Source organism: Scyliorhinus torazame, chromosome 21, assembly GCF_047496885.1.
Source record: "Scyliorhinus torazame isolate Kashiwa2021f chromosome 21, sScyTor2.1, whole genome shotgun sequence".
In the NCBI taxonomy this organism is placed as follows: Eukaryota; Metazoa; Chordata; class Chondrichthyes; order Carcharhiniformes; family Scyliorhinidae; genus Scyliorhinus; species Scyliorhinus torazame.
The window spans coordinates 58,377,509-58,402,715 of NC_092727.1; the positions used below are offsets into that span (position 1 = coordinate 58,377,509).

The 25,207-nt window shown below is 45.0% G+C and overlaps 1 protein-coding gene across 8 annotated transcripts in view; it reads right to left on the reverse strand.

The window, feature by feature from the left end:
• LOC140398303 (rho GTPase-activating protein 32-like) overlaps nucleotides 1–25,207 on the reverse strand; it is a 792,529-nt gene that overhangs the window by 362,828 nt on the left and 404,494 nt on the right. For 7 of the 8 annotated variants that reach the window (XM_072486839.1, XM_072486840.1, XM_072486832.1 and 4 more), the window contains one exon: nucleotides 21,251–21,342. In XM_072486839.1, the coding sequence (XP_072342940.1) occupies nucleotides 21,251–21,342 (92 nt within the window). Of the gene's footprint in view, nucleotides 1–21,250; nucleotides 21,343–25,207 lie in introns of those variants that run through there. The other variant, XM_072486837.1, reaches the window with a different exon arrangement.

Here is a 25,207-nt window from a genome sequence, read left to right on the forward strand (position 1 = left end):
AGGGACACAGCCATGTGTTCTGCCTCTTTTGTACCCGGCCTGTGCCAGCCTCCTTTGAATCCAGCCTGTGCCAGCCCAACTGCAGCATAACGACCAGATAGCCAAGTTCAAGACCAACGATCGCTACCTGACGGATGAGCCCAGCAGAGACAGAGCCACTTCTTCAAACCAGCCATGTGATCAAGATAAAGGCCTTATCCACTTGCCGGTCGCCTGAAGTTAAGTATAGGTTATTGTAGTTGATAGGTGTAGTTTAACTTGTAGTACATTGTGCTTGCATGTCGAAGTAAACCTTGTGTGTAAATAAACCATCTTTGAACTTGAACTGACTAACTGGCTGTGTGGTCATTTGACCGATATATATTGTGGTTCAGTGAGAGAAATTGAAACACCCACAGTACTGCCAACGCTGTTGGGACATAACATCATATCATAAAAAGAGCCTCAGTATCATATTGGCGACTCTAAAGAGCAACATTATTGGTGACGCTGGTGGGATAGTATTCCATTAAATTGACAACACCTGGGCTTCTGGTTTATTAGTCCACTGACAATATCACTACGTCACCGCCTCCCCTGATGGAGATGATCATTGCCTGGCAATTGTGTGGCATGAATATTACTTTCCACTTATCAGCATTTGAACATGGACCGCTTCAGTGTCTGAGGAGTAGTGAATGGTGCTGAACATGGTGCAATCATCAGCAAACATCCCCACTTCTGATCTTATAATGGCAGCTCATTGATAAAGTAGCTGAAGCCAGTTGGGCCTAGGACAACTGGTAAGTTTTCAACTGATGTAATTTGACCTGCTTTCCTTTTTTGGAATAATTCAGAGGTCACAGAATGGGAGGAAATTTACAATGCTGTAGAAGCCTGTCCTCTGAGCTTGGCCAGAGCAACTGTTTGTGCAAAACAGAGGAAGTTTGGCTTTACCTCATTAATCTGAGAATACCTGACACTAGCGCAGTGCCCCAGCGACATAAAAGTTCCCAAGGCACTATTTTGAAGATGAGAAATGTTATCCCCGGTCTGGTAACCAATATTTTATCCCTTCAATTATCAAAAAAACAAAATATCTGCTTATTACCACATTGTGGCGAGTGGGAGCTTTCTCTGTGCAAATTGGTTGTCATGCTCCCGACAATATCAAAGGTGTGAGATAAACACACAGTTTTCATTCTTTCTTACTATTCTTTCATCCTCAAAATCCAAAAAGAGAATGACTCTTTAACATGGATATCATTGTACCTGTATTTGCATACATCAACAAAATCTAACTAGCTAAAAGGACTACAGAAAATAATATTGTTCAGATACGTTTAACACAAGGGGTATGTCAGGACAGAAAGGATCAGGTCAGATCATATGCTCTGAAGCAACTGCTGAGAGTTCCAGTCTGAAGCTCTGCAAGCCAAACACTTGACTTGTCAGTATGATGTACAATTTGGATCAGAGGGATAGGAATGGAGCCTGAGTGCAAGCCGAAATCCCACAGTGTGCGCGTGTCCTGTCAACCCTTTTATTCAGATCCAAAATACGCAACAAAACTAGACAGATTGTCTCCCTGCATCTCACAGCAGCAAACCTACTGGTTGCAATTACACAGAACTCTACTAACAGCACGGGCACAGCGATGAACAGCAAGCTGCCGCCAACATTTTACACGCTCAGCTGACCTAAGAGGAAAAATTGCAAGGCCATTACCCTAAAACGCTGTGAGAGATGACCAGACTCTCAGAAACACTGGATTAGTGGCAGGCAACTTTGCGGCAAGAACAAAGAGCGAGCTTGAGGTGGTTCGCTACTTTCCACTTCCAAAAACAATACTGTATTTCCAGCAGCTGGTGTGAGTGGGTTAATTTTCCTGACATGAAGGAAAATGGAAAAAGGAGTGAAGCATTCAACCCCTCCAGCCTGCTCTGCCATTCAAGTATTCATGTTTGACTTGCATATAGGCTCCAATAAACTGCCTCGGTTCCATCACCCTCAATATCCTTACAATTTCACGAGGCTGGTGGAGCAAATGGAAGAGTTTAAGAGGTGGGACGCATTGCCGCTGTCCCTGGCGGGTAGGGTGCAGTCAGTCAAGATGACGGTGCTCCCAAGGTTTTTGTTCCTGTTCCAGTGACTCCCCATTCTTATCCCGAAGGCCTTCTTTAGGCGGGTCAACAGGAGCATAACGGGGTTTGTGTGGGCGCGAGGGACTCCGAGGGTGAGAAGGGTGTTCCTGGAGCGGAGTAGGGATGGGGGGGGGGGAGGGGGGGGGGGGGGGGGGGCAGGCGCTTCCCAACCTCTGCAGGTACTACTGGGCTGCCAATGCGGTGATGGTGCGCAAGTGGGTGTTGGAGGGGGAGGGGGCGGCATGGAAGAGGCTGGAGACGGCGTCTTGTGAGGGTACGAGTCTGGAGGCGCTGGCAACGGCGCCGCTGCCGCTCCCTCCAATAAGGTATACCACGAGCCCGGTGGCGGCTACCCACAAAATTCTGGGGCAATGGAGGCGGCACAGGGGAGAAGTGGGGACCTCTGTGTGGACCCCGATACGGGGGGACCACCGGTTTGTTCCAGGGAGAATAGATGGAGGGTTTTTGGGGTGGCACAGGGCAAGGATAAGGAGGTTGGGACCTGTTTGTGGATAGGAAGTTCGCGAGCCTGGGTGAGCTGGAGAAGTACGGGCTCCCCCGGGAAACACCTTTAGGTATCTACAGGTAAGGGCGTTTGCCAGGCGGCAAGTGGTGGAATTCCCGCTGCTGCCGCTACGCACGGTACAGGGTGTGGGTTGGAGAGGGGAAGATCTCGGCAATATATCAGGTGATGCAGGAGGAGGAGGAGGCCTCGGTGGAGGAGCTGAAAGGTAAGTGGTAGGAGGAGTTGGGGGAGGAGATCGAGGAGGGGACGTGGGCAGATGCCCTAGGGAGGGTGAACTCTTCCTCTTCGTGCACGAGGTTCAGCCTCATACAGTTTAAGGTGCTGCATAGGGCACACATGACCGGGACAAGGATGAGCCGGTTTTTTGGGGGCGAGGGCAGGTGTGTTAGGTGATCGGGAGCCCAGCAAACCACCACCCATATGTTCTGGGCATGCCCAGCGCTGGAGGAATTTTGGATCGGCGTAACGAGGACGGTGGTAGGATCCAGGGTTAAACCGGGCTGGGGGCTCGCAATATTTGGGGTTGCAGAGGACGACCGGGAGTGCAGGAGGCGAAAGAGGCCGGTATTCTGGCCTTTGCGTCCCTGGCAGCCAGGCGAAGGATTCTTCTTCAGTGGAAAGATGCGAGGCCCCCAAGCGTGGAATCCTGGATCAAAGATATGGCAGGGTTTATTAAACTGGAGAGGGTGAAATTTGCCTGAAGGCGATCGGTGCAAGGGTTTTTCAGGCGGTGGCAACCGTTCTTAGACTTCCTGGCAGAACGGTCATGAAAGTGGTCAGCAGCAGCAGCAGCCCGGGGGTGGGGGTGTTCTATTTTATTTTTGTTTGTCTATACTGGGAGATCTGAGGGGGTGTATATATTTGCTATGTTTGCTATGTGTTTCGGCGGGTGTTAATTTATTATTTATGTATGGGGGGAGGGGGCACTGGGTTGGTTTGTTTGGTTTGGTATTTCATTCTATTGGGTTCCTTTTACATTTTATTGTTGATATTTTGTGAAAACTTTAATAAAAATTATTTTTTTTTAAATATCCTTACCTAACGACCTTAATTTCTACAAAAAGATCTTCTCAGTTTTGAAATTTTCAGTTGACCACCCCCCAGCCTTATGAGGAACAGTGCCAAATTTGCATTATCCTTTGTGCGAAGAAATGCTTTCCAACAATGACTAGTTCTAATTTTAAACTCCTTTGTCCTGAACTCCCGCACCAGAGGAAATAGTTACTCTGTATCTATTCCATCAAATCTTTTAATCAGCTTCAACATCTCAACAACCTCATTCCTTAATTTTTTTTTATGTTCCAGGAAATACAAATCTAGTTTATTGTAATCAGTCCTTATCCCTGTGAATCTGCACTGCACCCCTCAAAAGCCAATACATAATTCTTGAGGTGCGGTGTTCAAAACAGGACACAATACCTAAATTAGAGTCTAATCAGAATGTTTACATAACATAGCTATAACCCTTTGCATCCCAGAACTCTTGGGCTAAAGGCCAATATTTCAGCAACCTTAAAATTATTTTTTGTACTTAATAGTTTCTTTACACTAACACCTAAATCTCTCTGCTCCTCCACAATGACAAACTGCTATCCAATTAGAAAATACTATTAGAAGCTTCAGAATAACTTAAAAATCTCATCTCTCAGTTTTGCCTACTGTGGAAAGTGTTAAGTAATGGGTTAAGAGACACTGCAATTAGTTGTCTCATTTATGTAAAGTATCCATTAATTGACACTGATATGTAAAGGGGCTTCAGGTGGCCTCTGGCAGGTGATGTATAGTGAGAGTTTTGTGCAAAGGCGGTTGGAAGGAAATAAATGTGTGTTTGTGAAAAAGGAACAGAACTTTAGACTCTTCATATCACAGCAACTAAACGTCTAACAATTGGTAGCAGATGATGGTTGCTGTGTAAATGTGAAGGGTTGAAAGATACAACTTTCTAGTTCAAACCAAGGAGTGAGTGAGAAAAGAAAGAAAAAAAAAGGGATATATGGCTGAACCGAGGATAAAGATGGCTGGATATGACTATCCTCCCTTATTTTCTGAAAGGGAATCGTACGACCAATGGAGAAGTGCAGTCGTTATGTGGACTAAGGTAACTGCTTTGGGAAAGAGAAAACTAGGTATGGCATTGGCTCTTTCTCTACCATATGGCAGTAAAACCCGAAACAAAGTGCTTTCTGAGCTGGAATTGGAAGAGTTAGACTCCGAAGAAGGTCTGGAGACTTTCTTACATTATATGGATAAGATTTATAAGAAAGATGACTTGTTAAGTGCGTATGAAGCATGGTCGGATTTTGATAAGTTCCGGAAAATGGGGCATATCTCCATGGAAGACTACGTAATGGAATTTGGCAGACTATATAAAAGGCTACAGAAACACAACCTGGAATTTCCAGTCTGTGTTGGCCTTTAAATTACTTGACTGTGCTAGAGTGAGCAACATGGATAGGCTCCTGGTTTTGACAGGAGTTCAGTTTACTGATAAGGATACCTTATTCGAACAGATGACTAAAGCTTTACAGACGTTTCTGGGGAAACATTCGATTCCGATGGCTCTGATGACCCAAATAGGTCAGCCTGCAAGAAGGCAGAATATGGAAGATACACTACTAACAGGATGGAGAAATCGTATGGCTACGAACAGGGCTCAAGACTATAGAAGGAGACCGAGACAAGGAAATTATGAAGACAGAAATCCAGTTAGAACCTACAATAGGAAGATGAACCCCAGAAATGCACGGGGCATGATAAATCGATGTTTTCGATGTGACTCTCAATACCATTATGCATTCAACTGTCCAACTCGTTATGATAGAGTGTTTGAAGCGACACATGACACGGAAGAGTCAGAAGAGGAAAAAGATAGTGACCAGAAAGAAGGCATTGTCCTATTGACAAGCAGTTTTACGCCGGTAATGAGGGTGTTGGTTGCAGAATCCTTCAACTGTGCTGTATTGGACAGTGGCTGCACATCTACTGTGTGTGGAATTGAATGGTTAAAATGTTACCTGGACTCTTTGAATGCTGAAAATCTTAACAAGGTTAAGGAATTTGAAAGTTCCACAAGTTTCAGGTTTGGGGATGATAATACTCTGAAGTCGCTGAAAAGAGTGGTGATCCCTTGCAATATTGCCGGAGTGAATCATTTCATTAGCACGATGTTGTATCAAGTGAGATACCTTTGCTTCTGAGCAGACCGTCGATGAAGAAAGCACACATGAAACTGGATATGGAACAGGATAAGGCAACAGTTTTTGGAAAGACGGTGGACTTACAATTTACACAGTCGGGACACTATTGTATTTCATTACTGACAAATAATATTTCAAGTAGAGTGGTTAAGGATGTGTTAATGGCAGTTGAAAATGGGACTTTAGCTGATAAAAAGCTTGTGGTATTAAAACTGCATCGGCAATTTGCACATCCGTCTCCTCGGAGGCTGAAAAATGTATTAAAGGATGCAGGGGTAAGGGATGAAGACTATACTAAACTGATAGAACAAGTTAGTGACCGCTGTGAAGTTTGTAGGAAGTACAGAAGGACACCAGCATGACCGATAGTAACCCTACCTTTGGCCACGGATTTTAACGACATTGTGGCCATGGACCTTAAGATCTGGGATAAAGCAAATAATATATTTATCTTGCATTTTGTAGATTTAGCAACCAGATTTAGTCAATCAACGATTGTACGAAGTTAAGAAAAGAGAGTAATTCTGGATCAAATCGTGGCAAAATGGATAGGGACAGGAATGGGTCCACCGGCAAAATTCCTTACGAACAATGGGGGAGAATTTGCTAATGATGAGTTTCGGGATATGTGTGAAAACATGTATAACAGAGTTATGAATACGGCTGCAGAAAGCCCATTTAGTAATGGTGTCTGTGAAAGAAATCATGCCGTCATCGATGACATGCTTCGGAAAATTTAGGCAGATCGACCAAATTGCAGGCTAAATTCAGCTTTAGCATGGGCAGTACATGCTAAGAATTCATTGCAGATGGTTGGGGGGTGTTATCCTTATCAGTTAGTGTTTGGTAGAAATCCTAAAATTCCGTCCATTTTGGATGACCAGCCTCCAGCTTGGGAGGGGACTACAATTAGCTCTGGTTTTGCTGAACATTTAAATGCATTACATTGCAGTAGAAAAGCTTTTTTGGAAGCAGAAGTCTCTGAAAGAATTCGCAGAGCTTTAAGACATAATGTATGGCCATCAGATGCCGTTTTTCGGCAAGGTGGCATGGTATACAATAAGAGAGACAATTCTAATGAATGGAAAGGCCCAGGGAAGATCATAGACATAGATGGCAAAACAATTATTTTGCAACATGGTAATCAAACTGTTAAGGTACATTAATCAAGGATAATGGGTACAGATGACAAATTTTCAAATTTAGACAGAGCAGACAGACATGAGGAGGAACCAGTCATCTGGTATGCATGTGTTACAGAACTATGAGGACCAATTAACTGATATAGACAGGGTTTCTGTGAAGGAACACAACTGATGAATCAGAACAGGCCATTTTTCCGAATGGGCAACTGCCAAAAGTTGGTACAAAAGTGACATACTTGCCTGAAGGGTCTAGTCAATGGAAGGATGCAACTGTTATTAGTAGAGCAGGGAAGGCCACTGGAAAGTATAAACATTGGTTGAATGTACAGCATTCAGGGGAAGGAGTCAAGACAATGGATTGGGAAAACGAAGTTCAAAAATGGAGGGCACAGAAACGCAGTGCCAGTTCAGATAGTACATCGGATAGTGAACAGGACCGCAGGAAACGGTCAAGAACTATTGAAAGGACACCCCACAGCAGAAGGGAAAGATCAAGCAGTAGCAGTACAGAACGAGATAACAGGCGGGAGAGGGGACGTAGTTTATCAATATCTCGGAACAGGAGTAAGACTACGAATACTAATAGGAGTAGAAGGCCACATGCACGTGAGATTTTGGTGGCTTCAAATAAATTAGATGAAAAAGTTATCAAAGAAGCTAAACCGCAAGAATTGCATAGTTGGAGTGAATTTGGGGTATACACGGAAGTACCGGATAGGGGACAAAGAGCTCTGTCCCACAGATGGATTTGCACGGAAAAGGTTCTTCCAGATAGAACTTGCAAGGCAAAGGCCAGGCTTGTGGCAAGGGGATTTGAAGAAAACTTAGAAGATCAGGATTTAAGGGTAGATTCACCGACAGCAAGAAAGGTTATTTTTAAGATCTTCTTGGCTCTATTAGCCACAAAGGCATGGGAATGCAAATCTATAGATATAAAAGCTGTCTTTTTGCAGGGGCATCAGCTCCAGAGAGACATTTTTCTCTGTCCTCCTAAAGAAGCAGCTAACACAGAAGGGGTACTCTGGAAGTTTAACAAATGTGTACATGGATTAAATGATGCATCGAGAGTCTGGTATTTTTCGATAAGGTCAGTTTTGTTAAAGTTAGTCTGTTGCCAGTTGAAAGCAGATCCTGCAATGTTTTACTGGCAGTATAAAGGAAATTGTTCTGGCATTTTTATGATTCATGTCGATGCTTTTTTGCAGGGTGGAACTAGTGATTTTGAAGCTATTGTAATCTCTGGTTTGAGGAAAGAATTCAGGGTTGGAAGTTCAGCTTCCAGTACATTTAAATATATTGGACTGGAAATTGGACAGACTAAGTTAGGGGCAACTTTACGTCAGCAATCTTATTTCGAAAGCATCAGCCCAATAGCAATTAGTCGTGGCCGTGTTTCACAAAAAGACATAATGGTTTCAAAGATAGAAAAAGAGCAACTGCGAAGTTTAATTGGGCAACTGAACTGGTTAGGTAGACAGACTAGACCGGACGTGAGTTTTGATGTCATAGAGTCGAGTACAAAAATGAATGATCCCAAAGTGGAAGACATAATAAGAGCAAATAAAGCGTTGGCCAAACTAAAAATGCAGGAGTGTGTTTTGAAGTTCCTGGTTTCAGGTGATCTTAGGCACTTGAAACTTATAGTTTGTAGTGATGCGTCCTACGCAAATTTATGTGATGGGGTTTCAAGCGCAGGAGGTTTTATAATTTTCCTTTTGGGGAACAATGGTAAATGTTGCCCGCTTGTGGGAAACAAAGAAAATAAGGAGAGTGGTAAAAAGCACTTTGGCTGCTGAGACGTTAAGCCTTGTAGAGGCGGTTGATATGGCCTTTTATATAAGTATGATATTGACAGAAATTTTGGGATTAGGAGATTTGGGTAATATACCTATTGACTGTCATATTGACAATAAATCCCTGTGGGAAAATGTGCACTCTACAAAAAGTGTCATTGAAAAGAGGTTACGGATAGACATCGCAAGTTTGAAGCAGATGTTGGATAGAGGGGAAATCATGTGTGTTTGTGAGTTTCTTGAAATTTTGTTTTCACCTACTTTTTTTTTTCTCCAAGGGGAGACTGTTAAGTAATGGGTTAAGAGACATTGCAATTAGTTGTCTCATTTATGATAAGTATCCATTAATTGACACTGATATGTAAAGGGGTTTCAGGTGGCCTCTGGCAGGTGATGTATAGTGAGAGTTTTGTGCAAAGGCTGTTGGAAGGAAATAAATGGGTGTTTGTGAAAAAGGAACAGAACTTTAGACTTTTCATATCACAGCAACTAAAACGTCTAACATAATGAAGTTATTTTAAATACTTTTAGGGGTTATTGTGATATTCTGTGAAACAGGCTTGTGGCTGTATGCGTGCTTACCTGCATGTGAACATAATTTAATTAAGGTGGGACTGGATGTCACAAAATTGAGGACATCAAAGGGATCTAGGTGTGAAATGCAAGCACTTGTAATTATGGCCACATAATTTTCTATAAGTAATTAAGATTTGCATTAGTAGATTAAAAAGGTTGTTGTGTCCAATTGTTAAATTTCAAAATGAAGTAAAGAAAGTTTTAAAATTGGAAAAGGTCATAAACAACGCGGTTATTCATTTCTATTTGATCCGTTCTGCGACAGGTAAATTTCAAAGAAGGATAAGGACAATAGAATTGAGATGAAAGTGTGTGTGGGGTGGGGGGGGGGGAATACTTAAGGAGAAATGCTGAAAATTAGGGGAATGACCATGGAAATCGTGGAGTGTGCTCTATACTGGAACAAAACTGCGGGAAAGTACAGTGAGGCAGACCCAGAAAAGTATTTTTACAGAATGCATGGTTTTGTTTTCAAGTTTCTTCAACTTTTACAACAGAGTTGGAGCAAGAAAAAAAAAAACCACGACATACCTCCAGTGCAACAACAGTGGGTTTGCCTTGTAGTAATGTTACAGGAATTCTTTATAGATTAAATATCTACGGCTGTTGCCTAAAGGGTGTTTATTTGAATCTACGCAAGTAGGAAATATTTGGGGGAGATGAGAATAATTTGAACTGTGTAAATGTAATTTTGTGTGTTTAAGCTTTCTTTTCTTTCTAATAAATGTTTTCATTTAATTTTTTTAAATCTCAAAGTGTTATTGGAATTTGTGGCTTCTGACTTCAGTACACGCATCTTCTCATGGTCAAAATAAAAAAGGAAAATATTTTTGATAGCTTGCAAAGTTTCCATTTGAAATTTGGTTACCACCTGCCAGATTATAACAGTACCAACACCTCCTTTCCAACCTCCTGCTCTCAAGTTATGCCACTTACTGTGCCACCTAACTTGGAGTCACTGTTAACTCGGATATATGACTCTCTATTCCTTCTTCCAAGCCATTTATAATAAAATGCTGTGGCTCTAATGCAGACACCAGAGAACACCATGAGTCCCATCCTTCCAACTGGTTTGGGGAGGAAATTCCAGAGCTCAGGGTCTCGGGAATCAGAATTTGAGGTGCAAAAAGTTCTCATGGGAGGACAAAATAGGGAGAGGTCTCAACGTCATCTGTGTGGGCAGCATGCCTGTTTAACATCATGCTATGGAGGACCATCTTCAAATTAACAACACAGAACGTCAACAATCATGAGAGGCTGTTCAGCCAAGCAGTCTGCTTTTTTTTGGAATGTTGGCATTGCCGGCAAGACCAGCATTTGTTGCCCATTCCTAATTGCCCTTGAATGGCTTGTTATGCTATTTCACAGGACAGCTAAGAGTCAATCTGTTGGTCTTGAGTCACATGTAATTCTCACCAGCTAAGGATAGATTTCCTTGTCTAGTTGGCAGGGAGCAGAGCTGGTGCAAACCTGGGGAGGAGTAGCTTCGGAACACGAAGTACAAATAACTTATCTGTTGGGTATCGGGGAAAACAAAACTGAAAAGTGACGTCGAAGTAAAGCTGGGACATGATTGGCTGGTTGGGAATCTGTTCCAAATTTGACAAATTGGAATAATTAATTAAGTAGAGGAATAACTAGGAGATTAGTGTATTTAGCATTTAATATTTAAATCTAGCGTAAGGTTAATTTTAACTTAAACTTAATAAGTATTTATTTCACTGTAATTGATTAATTAGTGCTGAATTTAATAAGTATTTATTTTACCGTAATTGATTAATTAGTGCTGAATTTAAGAAGTATTTATTTTACCATAATTGATTAATTAGTGCTAAATTTAATAAGTATTTATTTTACCGTAAGAAATCGATTCGGAGAGGAAAGAGGGGATATGAGAAAGCTCTGGCTGGTAGAAGAAGAGAAAATCCCAAATACTCTGTAACTATATCAATGGGAAGAGGCTAACCAGGGAAAGAGTAGGGCCCATTAAGGACCAAGGGGGAAATCTGTGGGTCGAGCCAGAGACATTGGTAGGGTGTTGAACGAATATTTCACATTTGTCTTCACCCACAAAAATGAGGAGGTTATGAATTTGGGGAGATGCTTGAGCAAATTGTCATAGGAAGTGACATGGTATCGGATGTATTGACGGACTTAAAAGTGGACAAATCACCAGGTCCAAATGAGTTGTGTCCCATCTGTGGGAGGCGAGGGAGGAGATTGCAGGGGCTTTGACCAAATTTTTAATTCTTCTCTGGCCATGGGGAAGGTGTCAGAGGATTGGAGAACAGATAATGTAGTCCCACTATTTAAGCAAGGTTGTAGTGATAAGCCAGGGAACCTTAAGCCAGTGAGTCTCAAGTCGGTGGTTGGGAAACTACAGGAGAAGATTCTGGAGGAGAGGCAAAGTTTGATCAGGGAAAGTTAGCATGGCTTTGTCAGAGGGAGGTCACGTCTAATAAATCTGAATGAATTTTTTGAGCACGTAACCAAGTGTGTAGATGAGGGTTGTGCACTAGATGTAGTTTACATGGATTTCAGCAAAGCCTTTGACAAGGTCCCACATGGAAGGCTTATTAAGAAGGAAAATGCACATGCGATATAGCGTGATTTGAAAAGGTGGATTCATAAATGGCTTAGCGGTAGGAGACAGAGACTGATGATAGACAGCTGCTTTAGTGTCTGGAAACCAGTGACCAGTGGCGTACCACAGGGATACATGCTGGGCTCCCATTTATTTGTCATTTATATAAATAACATAGATGACGATGTGGGGGGTTGAATCAGTATGTTTGCAGATACTTTTTTTTTTAAAAACTGTTCTATGTTCTATGCTGGACCTAAGGTGCAGGAAGATAGATGGGTGATCGCCAGTTGGGATAGGCAGACAGTGGCGGGGTCCCTTTATAGCTGTACCCCTATCTAACAAGTATGCCGTTTTGGATACTGATGAGGGGGAAGGTCCATCAGGGGACAGCAGCAGCAGTGGCCAGGGCGAAGGCACCGTGGCTAGCCCTGCTGCATAGACAGAGGGACAAAGATTAGCAATAGTGGTAGAGGATCCAATAGTCAGGGGCAAAGATAGGCACTTCTGTGGCCGCGAAAGGGACTTCAGGATGGTAGTTTACCTCCCTGGTGCCAGGGTCCTCGATGTCTCTGAGCGGATACAAAGCATCCTAAAACTGGAGGGAAATCAGACATTGGAACAAATGACACAGGTAGTAGCGAGGTCCTGCAATGACAATTTAGGGAGTTAGGAAGAAGATTAAAAAGTAGGGTCTCTAGGGTAGTAATCTCAGGATTACTCCCCATGCCACGTGCTAGTGAGGTTAGGAACAGGGAGATAGTGCAGCTGAACACGTGGCTAAAAAACTGGTGCAGGAAGGAGGGAGGGCTTCTGTTTTTTGGATCATTGGGATGTCTTCCAGGGAAGGTGGGGCCTCTACAAGAAGGAGAGGTTACACCTGAGCTGGATGGGCACCAATATCCTGGCTGGGAGGTTTGCTAATATAGTTTGGGTGGGTTTAAACTAATGTGGAAGGGCAGGCTGGGGGAGGTCAAACACAGTGGGTCTGAAGTGCATCTGCTTCAATGCACGGAGTATAACAGGTAAGAAAGATAAACTTAGAGCCTTGATTCATGTGCGGAACTTGGATATGGTTGCGGTAACGGAGACTTGGTTAAAAAAGTGACAGGACTGGCAGCTAAATATTCCGGGTTATTGGTGTTTAGGCGAAACAGAGGGGAAGATAAAAGGGAGTTGCAGTACTGGTTAGAGAACATATTACAGCTGTATAGAGGGAAGACACCTTGGAAGAATCAAGTAACGAGACATTGTGGGTAGAACTCAGAAACTGGAAGGGGGCAGTCACTATGATGGAGGTGGACTACAGGCCTCCCAACAGCCCAGGGGAAGTTGAAAAACAGATATAGATCATAGATTTTACAGTGCAGAAGGAGGCCATTCAGCCCATCGAGTCTGCACCGGCCCTTAGAAAGAGAACCCTACTTAAGCCCCACACCTCCACCCTATCCCCTATCCCCTTTATCCCCGTAACCTTTTTGGACACTAAGGGCAATTTAGAATGGCCAATCCACCTAACCTGCACACCTTTGGACTGTGGGAGGAAACCGGAGCACCCGGAGGAAACCCACACACACACGGGGAGAACGTGTAGACAGTGACCCAAGCCGGGAATCGAACCTGGGACCCTGGAGCTGTGAAGTAACTGTGCTAACCATGATGCCACCGTGCTGCCCAGGTAAGTATAGCCTTGACGCCAGTGATAATGAAATTGTTGGAAAAGAGTCTCCGAGATGGTATGTAAGCAGATTTTGGATAGATGTAGGGATAATAGGGTTGTTGTAGTGGGAGACTTTAATTTTCCTCATATTGACTGGAAATCCTTTAGGGCTAGGGGTCCAGATAGTGAGGAATTTGGAAAGTATGTCCAGGAAGGTTTTCTGGGAACTAGAGAGGGGGCTATACTGGACCTAGTACTAGGGAATGAGCCCAGCCAGGTCATTAAAGTTGCAGTGGGGGAACATGTGACGAACAGTGACCACAATTCCGTAAGCTTTCAGATACTCAGAGAAAAGGATGAGTGTTGCCCTAGGGTTAAGGTGCTAAACTGGGGGAAGGCTAACTACAACCAGATTAGGCAGGATTTGGAGGCAGTTGGTTGGGAGAAGCTGTTTGAGGGTCAATCCACATTTGGCATGTGGGAATGTTTTAAGGAGCAGTTGATGGGAGTGCAGGACAGGCATGTGCCAATGAAAAGACAAGAAAAGCAGAATTCAGGAACCGTGGAGGACCAGGGAAATTGCAAGTCTAATCAAAAAGAAAAAGGATGCATACATGAGGTCTAGGCAACTAAAAACAGATGAAGCACTTGAAGAATACAGGGAGTGTAAAAAAGAGCTCAAACAGGGAGTTAGGTGGACAAGGGGTGACAAAATGTCCTTGGCAGACACTAGACAAAGAGTTGGTCCACTCAAGGACAAAGGAGAGAAATGTGTAGAACCAAAGGAAGTGGGTGAGATCCTGAATGAGTACTTTGCATCAGTATTCACAAAGGAGAGGGACGCTTTGATTGGTGGTGTCTCAGAGGGATATGTAAACACTTTAGAACAAGTCATTATTACAAGGGAGGAAGTGTTAGGTGTGTTAAAAAGCATTAAGGTAGACAAATCCCCAGGGCCAGGTGGCATCTATCCCAAATTACTGAGGGAGACAAGAGATGAAATCACTGGGCTTCTGACAGAAATCTTTGTGTCCTCATTGGTCACAGGTGAGATCCCAGAGGATTGGAGGATAGCGAATGTTGTCCCATTATTTAAGAAGGGTAACAAGGATAACCCGGGTAATTATAGAATTGACGTCAGTGATAATGAAATTGCTGACAAAGATTCTCTGAGATAGTAACTATGCACATTTGGAAGTGAATGGTCTTATTTGCGATAGACAGGTTTTGTACGAGGGAGGTCATGTCTCACTAATCTAATTGAGATTTTGAGGAGGTGACAAAAATGATTGACGATGGAAGGGCTGTGGATGTTGTCTATGTGGACTTTAGTAAAGCATTTCACAAGGTCCCTCATGGCAGGCTGGTGCAAAAGATAAATTCACACGGGGTCAGGGGTGAACTATCTACATGGAATCAGAACAAATTTGCGGATTATACTGTTTAAAAAAGGAGGCAGGCAGAAAGCGGGTAATTATAGGCCAGTTAGCTTAGCTTCCATAGTAGGGAAGATGCTGGAATCTATCAAGGAAGAAATAGCGAGGCATATGGATGAAAATTGTCCCATTGGGCAGACGCAGCATGGGTTCATAAAGGGCAGGTCGTGCCTAACTAATTTAGTGGAATTTTTTGAGGACATTACCAGTGCGGTAGATAACGGGGAGCCAATGGATGTGGTATATCTGGATTTCCAGAAAGCCTTTGACAAGGTGCCACACAAAAGGTTGCTGTATAAGATAAAGATGCATGGCATTAAGGATAAAGTAGTAGCATGGATAGAGGAGTGGTCAATTAATTGAAAGCAAAGAGTTGGGATTAATGGGTGTTTCTTTGGTTGGCAATCAGTAGCTAGTGGATCAGGGATCAGTGTTGGGCCCACAATTGTTCACAATTTACATAGATGATTTGGAGTTGGGGACCAAAGGCAATGTGTCCAAGTTTGCAGACGATACTAAGATGAGTGGTAAAGCAAAAAGTGCAGATGATACCGGAAGTCTGCAGAGGGATTTGGATAGATTAAGTGAATGGGCTAGGGTCTGCAGATGGAATACAAGGTTGACAAATGTGAGGTTATCCATTTTGGTAGGAACAACAGCAAAAGGGATTATTATTTAAATGATAAAATATTAAAACATGCTGTTGTGCAGAGAGGCCTGGGTGTGCTAGTGCATGAGTCGCAAAAAGTTGGTTTACAGGTGATTAAGAAGGCAAATGGAGTTTTGTCCTTCATTGCTAGAGGGATGGAGTTTAAGACTAGGGAGGTTATGCTGCAATTGTATAAGGTGTTAGTGAGGCCACACCTGGAGTAGTGTGTTCAGTTTTGGTCTCCTTACCTGAGAAAGGACGTACTGGCGCTGGAGGGTGTGCAGAGGAGATTCACGAGGTTAATCCCAGAGTTGAAAGGGTTGGATTACGAGGGGAGGTTGAGTAGACTGGGACTGTACTCTTTGGAATTTAGAAGGATGCGGGGGGATCTTATAGAAACATAAAATTATGAAGGTATTAGATAGGATAGATGCAGACAGGTTGTTTCCACTGGTGGGTGAAAGCAGAACTAGGGGGCATAGCCTCAAAATAAGGGGAAGTAGATTCAGGACGGACTTAGGAGGAATTCCTTCACCCAAAGAGTTGTGAATCTATGGAATTCCTTGCCCAGTGAGGCAGTAGAGGCTCCTTCATTAAATGTTTTTAAGATAAAGATGGATAGTTTTTTGAAGAATAAAGGGATTAATGGTGCGTGGGCCGGAATGTGGAGCTGAGACCACAAAAGATCAGCCATGATCTCATTGAATGGTAAAACAGGCTCGAGGGGTCAGATGGCCTACTCCTGCTCCTAGTTCTTATACTAAGATTGCTGGAGTTGTGGATAGTGATGAAGATTGTCAGAGAATACAGCAGGATATTGATAGACTACAAAACTGGGTGGAGAAATGGCAGATGGAATTTGACCTGGACAAATGCGAAGTGATGCATTTTGGTAGATCCAATTCAGGTGGGAGCTATAAAATAAATGGCAGAACCATCAGGAGCATAAACACAGAGAGATCTGGGCATGCAGGTCCACTGATCCTTAAAAATGGCAGCACAGGTGGAAATAGTGGTAATGAAAGTTTATGGCTTGCATGCCTTCATCGGATGGGACATCGAGTACAAGTGTTCGCAAATTATGTTCGTTATTTAAAATATTGGTTAGGCTACATTTTGGAACACTGTATCCAATTCTGGTCACCATACTACCAGAAGGATGTGGAGGTTTTCGAGAGAGTACAGAAAAGGTTTACCAGGATGTTGCCTGGTATGGAGGGTGTTAGCTATGAGGAGAGATTGAATAAACTAGGATTGTGTTCCCTAGAGAAACGGAGGATGAGGGGCGACATGATAGAAGTTTATGAAATTATGAGGTGTATAGATAGGATGAACAGTTGGAGGCTTTTTCCCAGGGCACAAGTTCAAGGTGAGGGGGGAAAGGTTCAGTGGAGATGTGCGGGGCAAGTTTTTTTTACACAGAGGGTAGTGGTGGCCTGGAATGCACTGCCAAGTGAGTTGGTTGAGACAGATATGTTAACGACCTTTGAGGCTTAACTAGATAGACACGTGAACAGATGGGGTATAGAAGGATGTAGGTCTAGTTAGGACACGTGAGATTGGTGCAGGCTTGGAGGGCCAAAGGGCCTGTTCCTATGCTGTACTGTTCTTTGTTCTTATGGCACAAAGATTGGCTGGGTGGTTAACAGCGAGGTTGAGCGTCTTGGGTTGCAGGAAGATATAAATGGGATGGTCAAATGGGCAGATAAAATTTTACCCTAAGAAGTATGAGATGATTTACTTTGGAAGGAGTAATTTGACAAGGAAGTATACTGGGAAAGGTCTGTCACTGGGAAGTTCCGAAGAACAAAAGGACCTTGGCGTATTTGTCCATAGATCTCTGAAGGCAGAAGGGCAGGTTAATAGGGTGGTGGAAAAGGCTTTTATCAATCGGGGCATAGACTACAAAAGCAGCGAGGTCATGATGGAGCTGTATAGAACTTTGGTGAGGCCACAGTCAGGGTAGTGTGTGCAATTCTGGATGCCACATCATAGGATGGATGTAATTGCACTGGAGGGGGTGCAGAGAAAATTCACCAGAATGCTGCCTGGGATGGAAGATTTAAGTTATAAAGAGAGGTTGGATAGGCTTGGTTTTTTTTTCTCTGGTGCAGAGAAAACTGAGGGGTGACCTGCTTGAGGTGTACAAGATTATGAAGGGCATGGACAAGGTGGATAGGGAGTAGCTGTTCCCTTAAGTTGAAGGGTCAGTTACGAGGGGACACAAGTTCAAAGTGAGGGGTCGGAGGTTTAGGGGACTTTGAGGAAAAATACTTTTACCCAGAGAGTGGTCTGGAATGCACTGCCTAAAAAAGTGATAGAGGCGGGGTGCCTCACATCCTTTATAAAGTACCTGGATGAGTACTCGGCTCATCATAACATTCAAGGCTATGGGCCAAGTGCTGGTAAATGGGATTAGGTGGGCAGGTAAGGGACTTCCATGATCAGTGCAGACTCGATGGGCCGAAGGGTCTCTTGTCTCTTCTGCACTGTAGTATTCTGTGATTCTGTGAAGGACATTCATTAATGAACCAGATGTGTTTTATGACAATCGATGCTAGTTTCTTTATAGAAGAGTAGCTTTATATTCCATGTTTTTACTAATTGAATTCAAATTCCACCAGCTGCCGTGGTAGAATTTTAACCTGTGACCCCAGAGCATCAGCCTGGGTCTTCAGATTACTAGTTCAACGACATTACCACGATGCCACATCCTCGCACCCCAATCACCCCCCAACCGCAGGAGGGTTCCTGTGGGTTAGCACTGACCAGGTGGAAGATACAGAAGCCTCAATGTAGACATAAGAAGATGCGGAAGTAGGCCATTCAGCCCATAAGAGTATGCTCCGCCATTTAGATCCTGACTGATCTGATACAATCCTCAACTCCTCTTTCCTGCCTTATCACCATAATCCTCGATTTCCTTCCTGATTAGAAATCTGCCCATCTCAGCCTTGAACATACTTAATGACCCAAGCTGTAGCCCTCTCTGCGGTAAAGATTCCACAGATTCACTACCCTCAAAGGATTTTCCTAATTTCTGTCTTAAATGGTCAATCCCCTTACTCTAAGAAGTCTTACAACACCAGGTTAAAGTCCAACAGGTTTGTTTCGATGTCACTAGCTTTCGGAGCGCTGCTCCTTCCTCAGGTGAATGAAGAGGTATGTTCCAGAAACACATATATAGACAAATTCAGAGATGCCAAACAATGCTAGGAATGCGACCATTAGCAGATGATTAAATCTTTACAGATCCAGAGATGGGGCGACCCCAGGTTAAAGAGGTGTGAATTGCATCAAGCCAGGACAGTTGGTAGGATTTTGCAGGCCAGATGGTGGGGGATGAATGTAATGCGACATGAATCCCAGGATGAATGTAATGCGACATGAATCCCAAACCTGTTGGACTTTAACCTGGTGTTGTAAGACTTCTTACTGTGCTCACCCCAGTCCAACGCCGGCATCTCCACATCACCCTTACTCTAAGATTACGCCCTCTGGTCCTAAACACTCCCACAAGGGAAAACAACCTCTCACCATTTACCCTGTTGATCCTCCGGAGAATCCTATTTGTCTCAATAAGGTCACCTCTCATTCTTCTAACACCAGTGAGTACAGACCCTCGACTTAAGAAAATCCCTCAATACCGGGATCAACCCAATGAACCTTCTCTGGACTGCCTCCAATGCCAGTATATATTTCCTTAGATAAAGGGTCCAAAGCTGTTCACTGTATTCCAGGTGTGGTCCAATTCGTGCCTTATATACTTTTAGGTCTTCCTTATATTCATACTCCATTCCGTTTGAAATAAAGGTCAATATTCCATTTGTCGTCCCAATTGCCTCCTGAACTTGCATGCTAGCTTTTTATGATTTATGCTCAAGGACCCCAAAATTCCTCTGTGCTGCAGCTTTCTGCAGTCTTTCTCCATTTAAATCATTCTTACTACCAAAGTGCATAACTTCACATTTTCCTACATTATATTCCGTCTGCCAAGTTTTTGCCCACTCATTTAATCTGTAGACATTTTGTGCCATCATCATCATTTGCCTTCCCACCTTTTGTGTCATTTGCAAATTTGGCCCTGCCCTGCCATCTAACCTGCCTTACAAGCCTGGAGCAGATGTCTCGAACACTGGCAGGCAGGCAACACAGGGGAAATATTATACTTTGTATCAACACAGCTCCTTGCTACAGAGAACAGTGTCAGCGATGCCAACAGCGCAGGTTCAATTCCCGTACTGGCTGCAGTTATTTATCAAGGACACACCTTCTCAACATTGCCCCTTGCCTAAGATGTGGTGACCCTCAGATTAAATTACCACCAGTCAGCTCTTTCTAAAAGACAAAAAGGGGGAGTGCGGCTTCTGGTCCTCAGGGGCTACAGCAGGTTCCACTGTCCCCTACTGCCATAACGTTCTTATATATTCCCTCCACTTGAGTGGCCTCAAAGTGCCATGGTCACTCCGCTGATCCTCCACTCTTTCATTGAAACAGGCTGAAAGAACCTCAAACTTGTTAGACACTCATGCCCTCTGGGTCCCCTTACCTGCCTCAGCTGCAGTCACCCCGTCACCAACCCCCCTCCCCCTAACCTGACCACTTTCCAAACTAGAAGACCCTATTCTAAGGGTAGCCTAAGGGACCACCTCCTGAAACAAAACATCCAGGTAACTCTCTCCCTCCTTGATATATGTCAACATTGACTTGGCTCTGCTGCCCTGATGTTACTGCTGCCATTACCATGTTTTGATATCCTTCATAGAATTCCTACAGTGCAGGAGGTTGTCATTTGACCCATCGTGTCAGCACCGACCCTTCGAAGACTACCCCACCTAGGTCCAACCCTCCACCCTCTTCCTGCACCCCACCCTGAGGCATATTTGCATGGCTAATCTACCTAACCTGCACATCTTTGGATTGTGAGAGGAAACCGAAGCATCTGGAGGAAACCCACACAGGCACGGGGAGAATATGCAAACTTCAGACAGTAACCCAAGGTCGGAATCAAACCCGCGTCCCTGGCACTGAAGCGGCAGTGCTAACCTCTGTGCCACCCTACAATCCCAGAGGCCAAAACACTGGGAGGTTTCCATCTAGTCAAGTCTTTGTGAATATCTAGCACTTTAGTTAATAGCTTAGTTGGAATTAAATCAACTCAGCCAAATATGAGACAAAAACATTGAAGAGGATATTTAATTTTATGATTTTCAGCTTCAGCCTCTAAGAAAGCGAATGCACATTCCACACCCCATGGATGTAAAATAGGCATCAATAATGTTCTCTGACGTGTTTACAATCCACTGCAGCTTGTGAAGGCCACAAGCACACGACTGAACGCACATCCGCTGTCACAATCACCCAAATCAGAGGAAATATTACACTTTGTATCAAACAATAAACAACAAAGGGGCCAGGTTGAGAACATGGTTGATTAAGTACAGTTTGATCAGTGTAGTGAAGCATTAGCGGGATAATCTGCTCAATGGACAGCTTGAAATCTCAAAACAGAAGTCAATCAGGCGAACTTAGTCTGTGCAAACAGAAATACACCGTCTTACTTTTTGACATGTTTAACTTTCATGCTGGCAGTGCTCCCGCATGGGCGGAGTGGGAGTTCTCCTGGGAGATCAGGAAGATCAGCGCTCCTCGCCTGTGGACAGAAGGAGAAAGTGATCAGTACTTGGGGCATATGCGCAAGTTTCAGTCTGTTTTTTTTTAAACAAAGAATTGTTCAGCACAGAAACAAGACAATTAGACTAACTTGGTGATGAGTCACCGAGGCTAGTGAGTGGGCCGCATGATTGAACACGGGCATGTCCACTAACCATAACTGCATGCATAAGATCGAATACATTTAATACATGCCAAATGTTTCATTGTTATACAAAACGCTTACTTATTCATCTTAATAGGCCAGTCATCAACTTCAAATGATAAAAACAAAATAAATATTTATGCTTTGATTGGACAGAGCGCATGGCTCTCACAGCAAATGCTTTATGTGCGCATCACTATCATAGAATCCTAGAATTTACAGTGCAGAAGGAGGCCATTCAGCCCATCGAGTCTGCACCGGCCCTTGGAAAGAGCACCCTACTTAAGTCCACACCTCCACCATATCCCCATAACCCCACTTAACCTTTTGGACACTTGGTGCAATTTAGCATGGCCAATCCACCCGACACACACATCTTTGGACTGTGGGAGGAAACCGGAGCACCCGGTGGAAACCCACGCAGACACAGGGAGAAGGTGCAGACTCCACACAGACAGTGACCCAAGCCGGGAATGAAACCTGGGACCCTGGAGCTGTGAAGCAACTGTGCTAACCACTGTGCTACCAGTGATACTGGTAGAAAATACACGACATGGATGGAAACAAGTGGAATCTGGCAATCCTGCTTGTGGGCAATGGACAATAAGATGTCTCGCGGCCGCGTTCAGAACCCAGATGGGCCACACGTGGCACCGGGCCACAGGTTGTCTATTATTAGTCTAACTGGTCCCAAGCTGGTACTTGCGCTCCACATGTGCCTTCTCTCATCAACCCCATCAACAAATCTTTTGATCTTCAGAGGGTGGGGGGGGGTGGTTAGGGGTAGGGTGCTCTTTCAAAGGGTCGATGCAGACTCGATGGGCCACGCCTACAACCTAGCCCTGTAACCCAGTAACACCAGCAAATTTTGAAACTGGGAGCAGACTTTAATGTACATGAGAGTCCCATATCACCTTTTTGTTCAGGAAAGCCCACCCCATAACTCAACAGGAACCTGCCTTCCCTGGATCAAGGACCCTGGAGGCAAAGGTTCTAGATGCCGAGACCTCCCCGTCGAACCAGAGACTGGCAGCTCTTCATTGCCTAGCAGTTCCAGAGGAGGCGATGGTTGCTGCTAGCAATGCACCTACCCAAGGCCCAGAATCTTGGAGGGACTCAGATCACAGGTTGAGTGATGGCCAGAGGGGAACTGCAAGGGGTCAGGCAGCAGAGAGAGAGGAGCAAGGGAGGCCGGCAGCAAGAGCAAGGGTGTGGCTCTCAGCAGGCACTCCTTACTGCCCAATGCCAGATCAAAGATCAATGCCTTTGAACAAGGGATCCCTTGCCCCCCCCCAACCCCCAAAATTCACAAGCAACCCCGACAGGGTTTGGTTTCCAAGCTTCTTGCCTAGCACATCACCCACCTGCCATTCTATGAATAACAGGGGCAGCAGGATGAGGCCCTTAGATGGGCAATGTGGTGGTATGTATTAGGGGTAATACGGTACACCATGAATGACAGCGGGGCAAGATAAAAAACGACAAGATCCTGCGGTGGAGGATCGAACTCTGCACCTACAATTATGAGATCTTGTATCGTCCCGGAAAGCTGAACGAGCCGTCCGATGCCCTATCTCGCGGCACTTGTGCCAACGCACAAGTGGACCGTCTCCAAGCCCTCCACGAGGACCTCTGCCACCCGGGGGTCACTCGTTTCTCCCACTTCATAAAGGCCCGCAACCTCCCGCACTCCATCGAGGAGGGCCAAACAGTCACCAGGAACTACCAAATCTGCGCAGAATGCAAACCGCACTTTTTCAGGCCAGATAGAGCGCACCGGATAAAGGCTTCCCGTCCCTTTGAACGCCACAGTTTGGACATCAAAGGCCCCCTCCCCTCCACCGATCGCAACACGTACTTTCTTAACGTCGTTGACGAATACTCCAGTTTCCCCTTCGCCATCCCCTGCCCTGACATGACCGCGGCCACGGTCATTAAAGCCCTATGCACCATCTTTACACTGTTCGGTTTCCCCGCCTACATCCATAGCGATAGGGGGTCCTCCTTCATGAGTGACGAGCTGCGTCAATTCCTGCTCAGTAAGGGCATAGCCTCAAGCAGGACGACCAGCTACAACCCCCGGGGGAACGGGCAGGCAGAGAGGGAGAATGGAACGGTCTGGAAGACCGTCCTACTGACCCTACGGTCTAGGAGTCTCCCAACTTCCCGCTGGCAGGAAGTACTCCCGGATGCCCTTCATTCTATCCAGTCCCTGCTGTGTACCACCACAAACCAAACGCCGCACGAGCGCCTCCTTGTCTTCCCTAGGAGGTCCGCTTCTGGAAAGACACGGTCTCTCTGCGGGACCTGGCGCCCGCCGGAGCTTCCCACACACCCCCAACACCAATCACCTCCCCCTCACTCCCGCCGGTGCACCCCACAGCCACCCCTTTCCCGGGGGGATCGGTTCTCCTCCCAGGCCCGTCCAGGAGTAAGGAAACAGAAGGGGACAGCGCGATGCTCCCAGAGTCGACCGGACCCGAGCCAGCGCCACCACCACCACCCGGGCTGAGACGATCGGAAAGGGCGACCAGAGTACCATCTCGACTCATCGAATCGACTTAAGATGTATATAATTCAGTGGCCCAGTAAAGCGGCATTGTTGTAAATAGTTAACGCTGCTAATCGGGTAAAATGTGAATAATTCAGTGGGCCCAGTAAAAGCGGCATGATTGTATATAGTTCAATGGTTAAGGCACCGACCCTGTAAACCCCTACCACCATACCACCCAGCCAGGTTCTTTCTAACAAGGGGAGAATGTGGTGGTATGTATTAGGGGTACACCATGAATGCCGAGGAGCTATTGGAGGACAGATGCTGGGTCCCGATTGGATCTGCCGCCCACTGGGCTCCACCCAGATAGGCGGGGTATAAGAACCCGTTTTACTCCCGCAGCTGCATTCTGTGACTGAGCTGCTGGGGAACAAGTCATAACAAGTCTGCTCAATAAAGCCTCGATTGAAGTTCTCTCCGTCTTGCCTCGTGTGTGATCGATGGTGCTACAGGCATTAAGGACCTTCCACAATCCTTCACACCATGAACTTAATCGGGACAGAGGCAGGGTGAAGGCAGGATCCCCAACCGCCTGGTTAAATGCCCTCCTATCACAACATCCACCCTGGGGCATTAAATCCATCCTAGATGTGGTGGTTATTTGAATACTGTGCAGATCCGACCTATTGATAGTTGACCTATTGATCAGGATCATAGCACTTCAGACAAAGCTGTGAATTTTCTAGCAAAACACAATGGCCAGAATTCTCCGGCCTTTGCAATTCAGTTCTTTCTGGCAACACACCCAGTCAGGGTTTCCCGGTGGCATGAGGTGGCTTCAATGAGAAACCCCATGGACAAGTGGCGGGATAGAGAATCCTGGCGTCAGCGAATGCCGCGCCCCTGAGAAACATATGGCTGGGGGACCGAAGAATCCAGCCCAATAACTTATCTATTTAACCAACAAGTCAATGTGCGCTCTAAACCACTTCTAATCAGTCAGTACACACTCTAAACTGATTTGTCAGCCAGTGCACACTAAATCGACTCCAGGCAATCAGTTTTCTTAGGAAGTCCCTCAATGACTTGCTTCAACATAAAAATGAGATCTCAGGTGACTGAGGAGTCCAACGCGAGACCTATAGTTTCTGTCACAGGTGGGGCAGACAGTGGGTTCAAGGAGCGGTCAATCAGTACATACTCTAA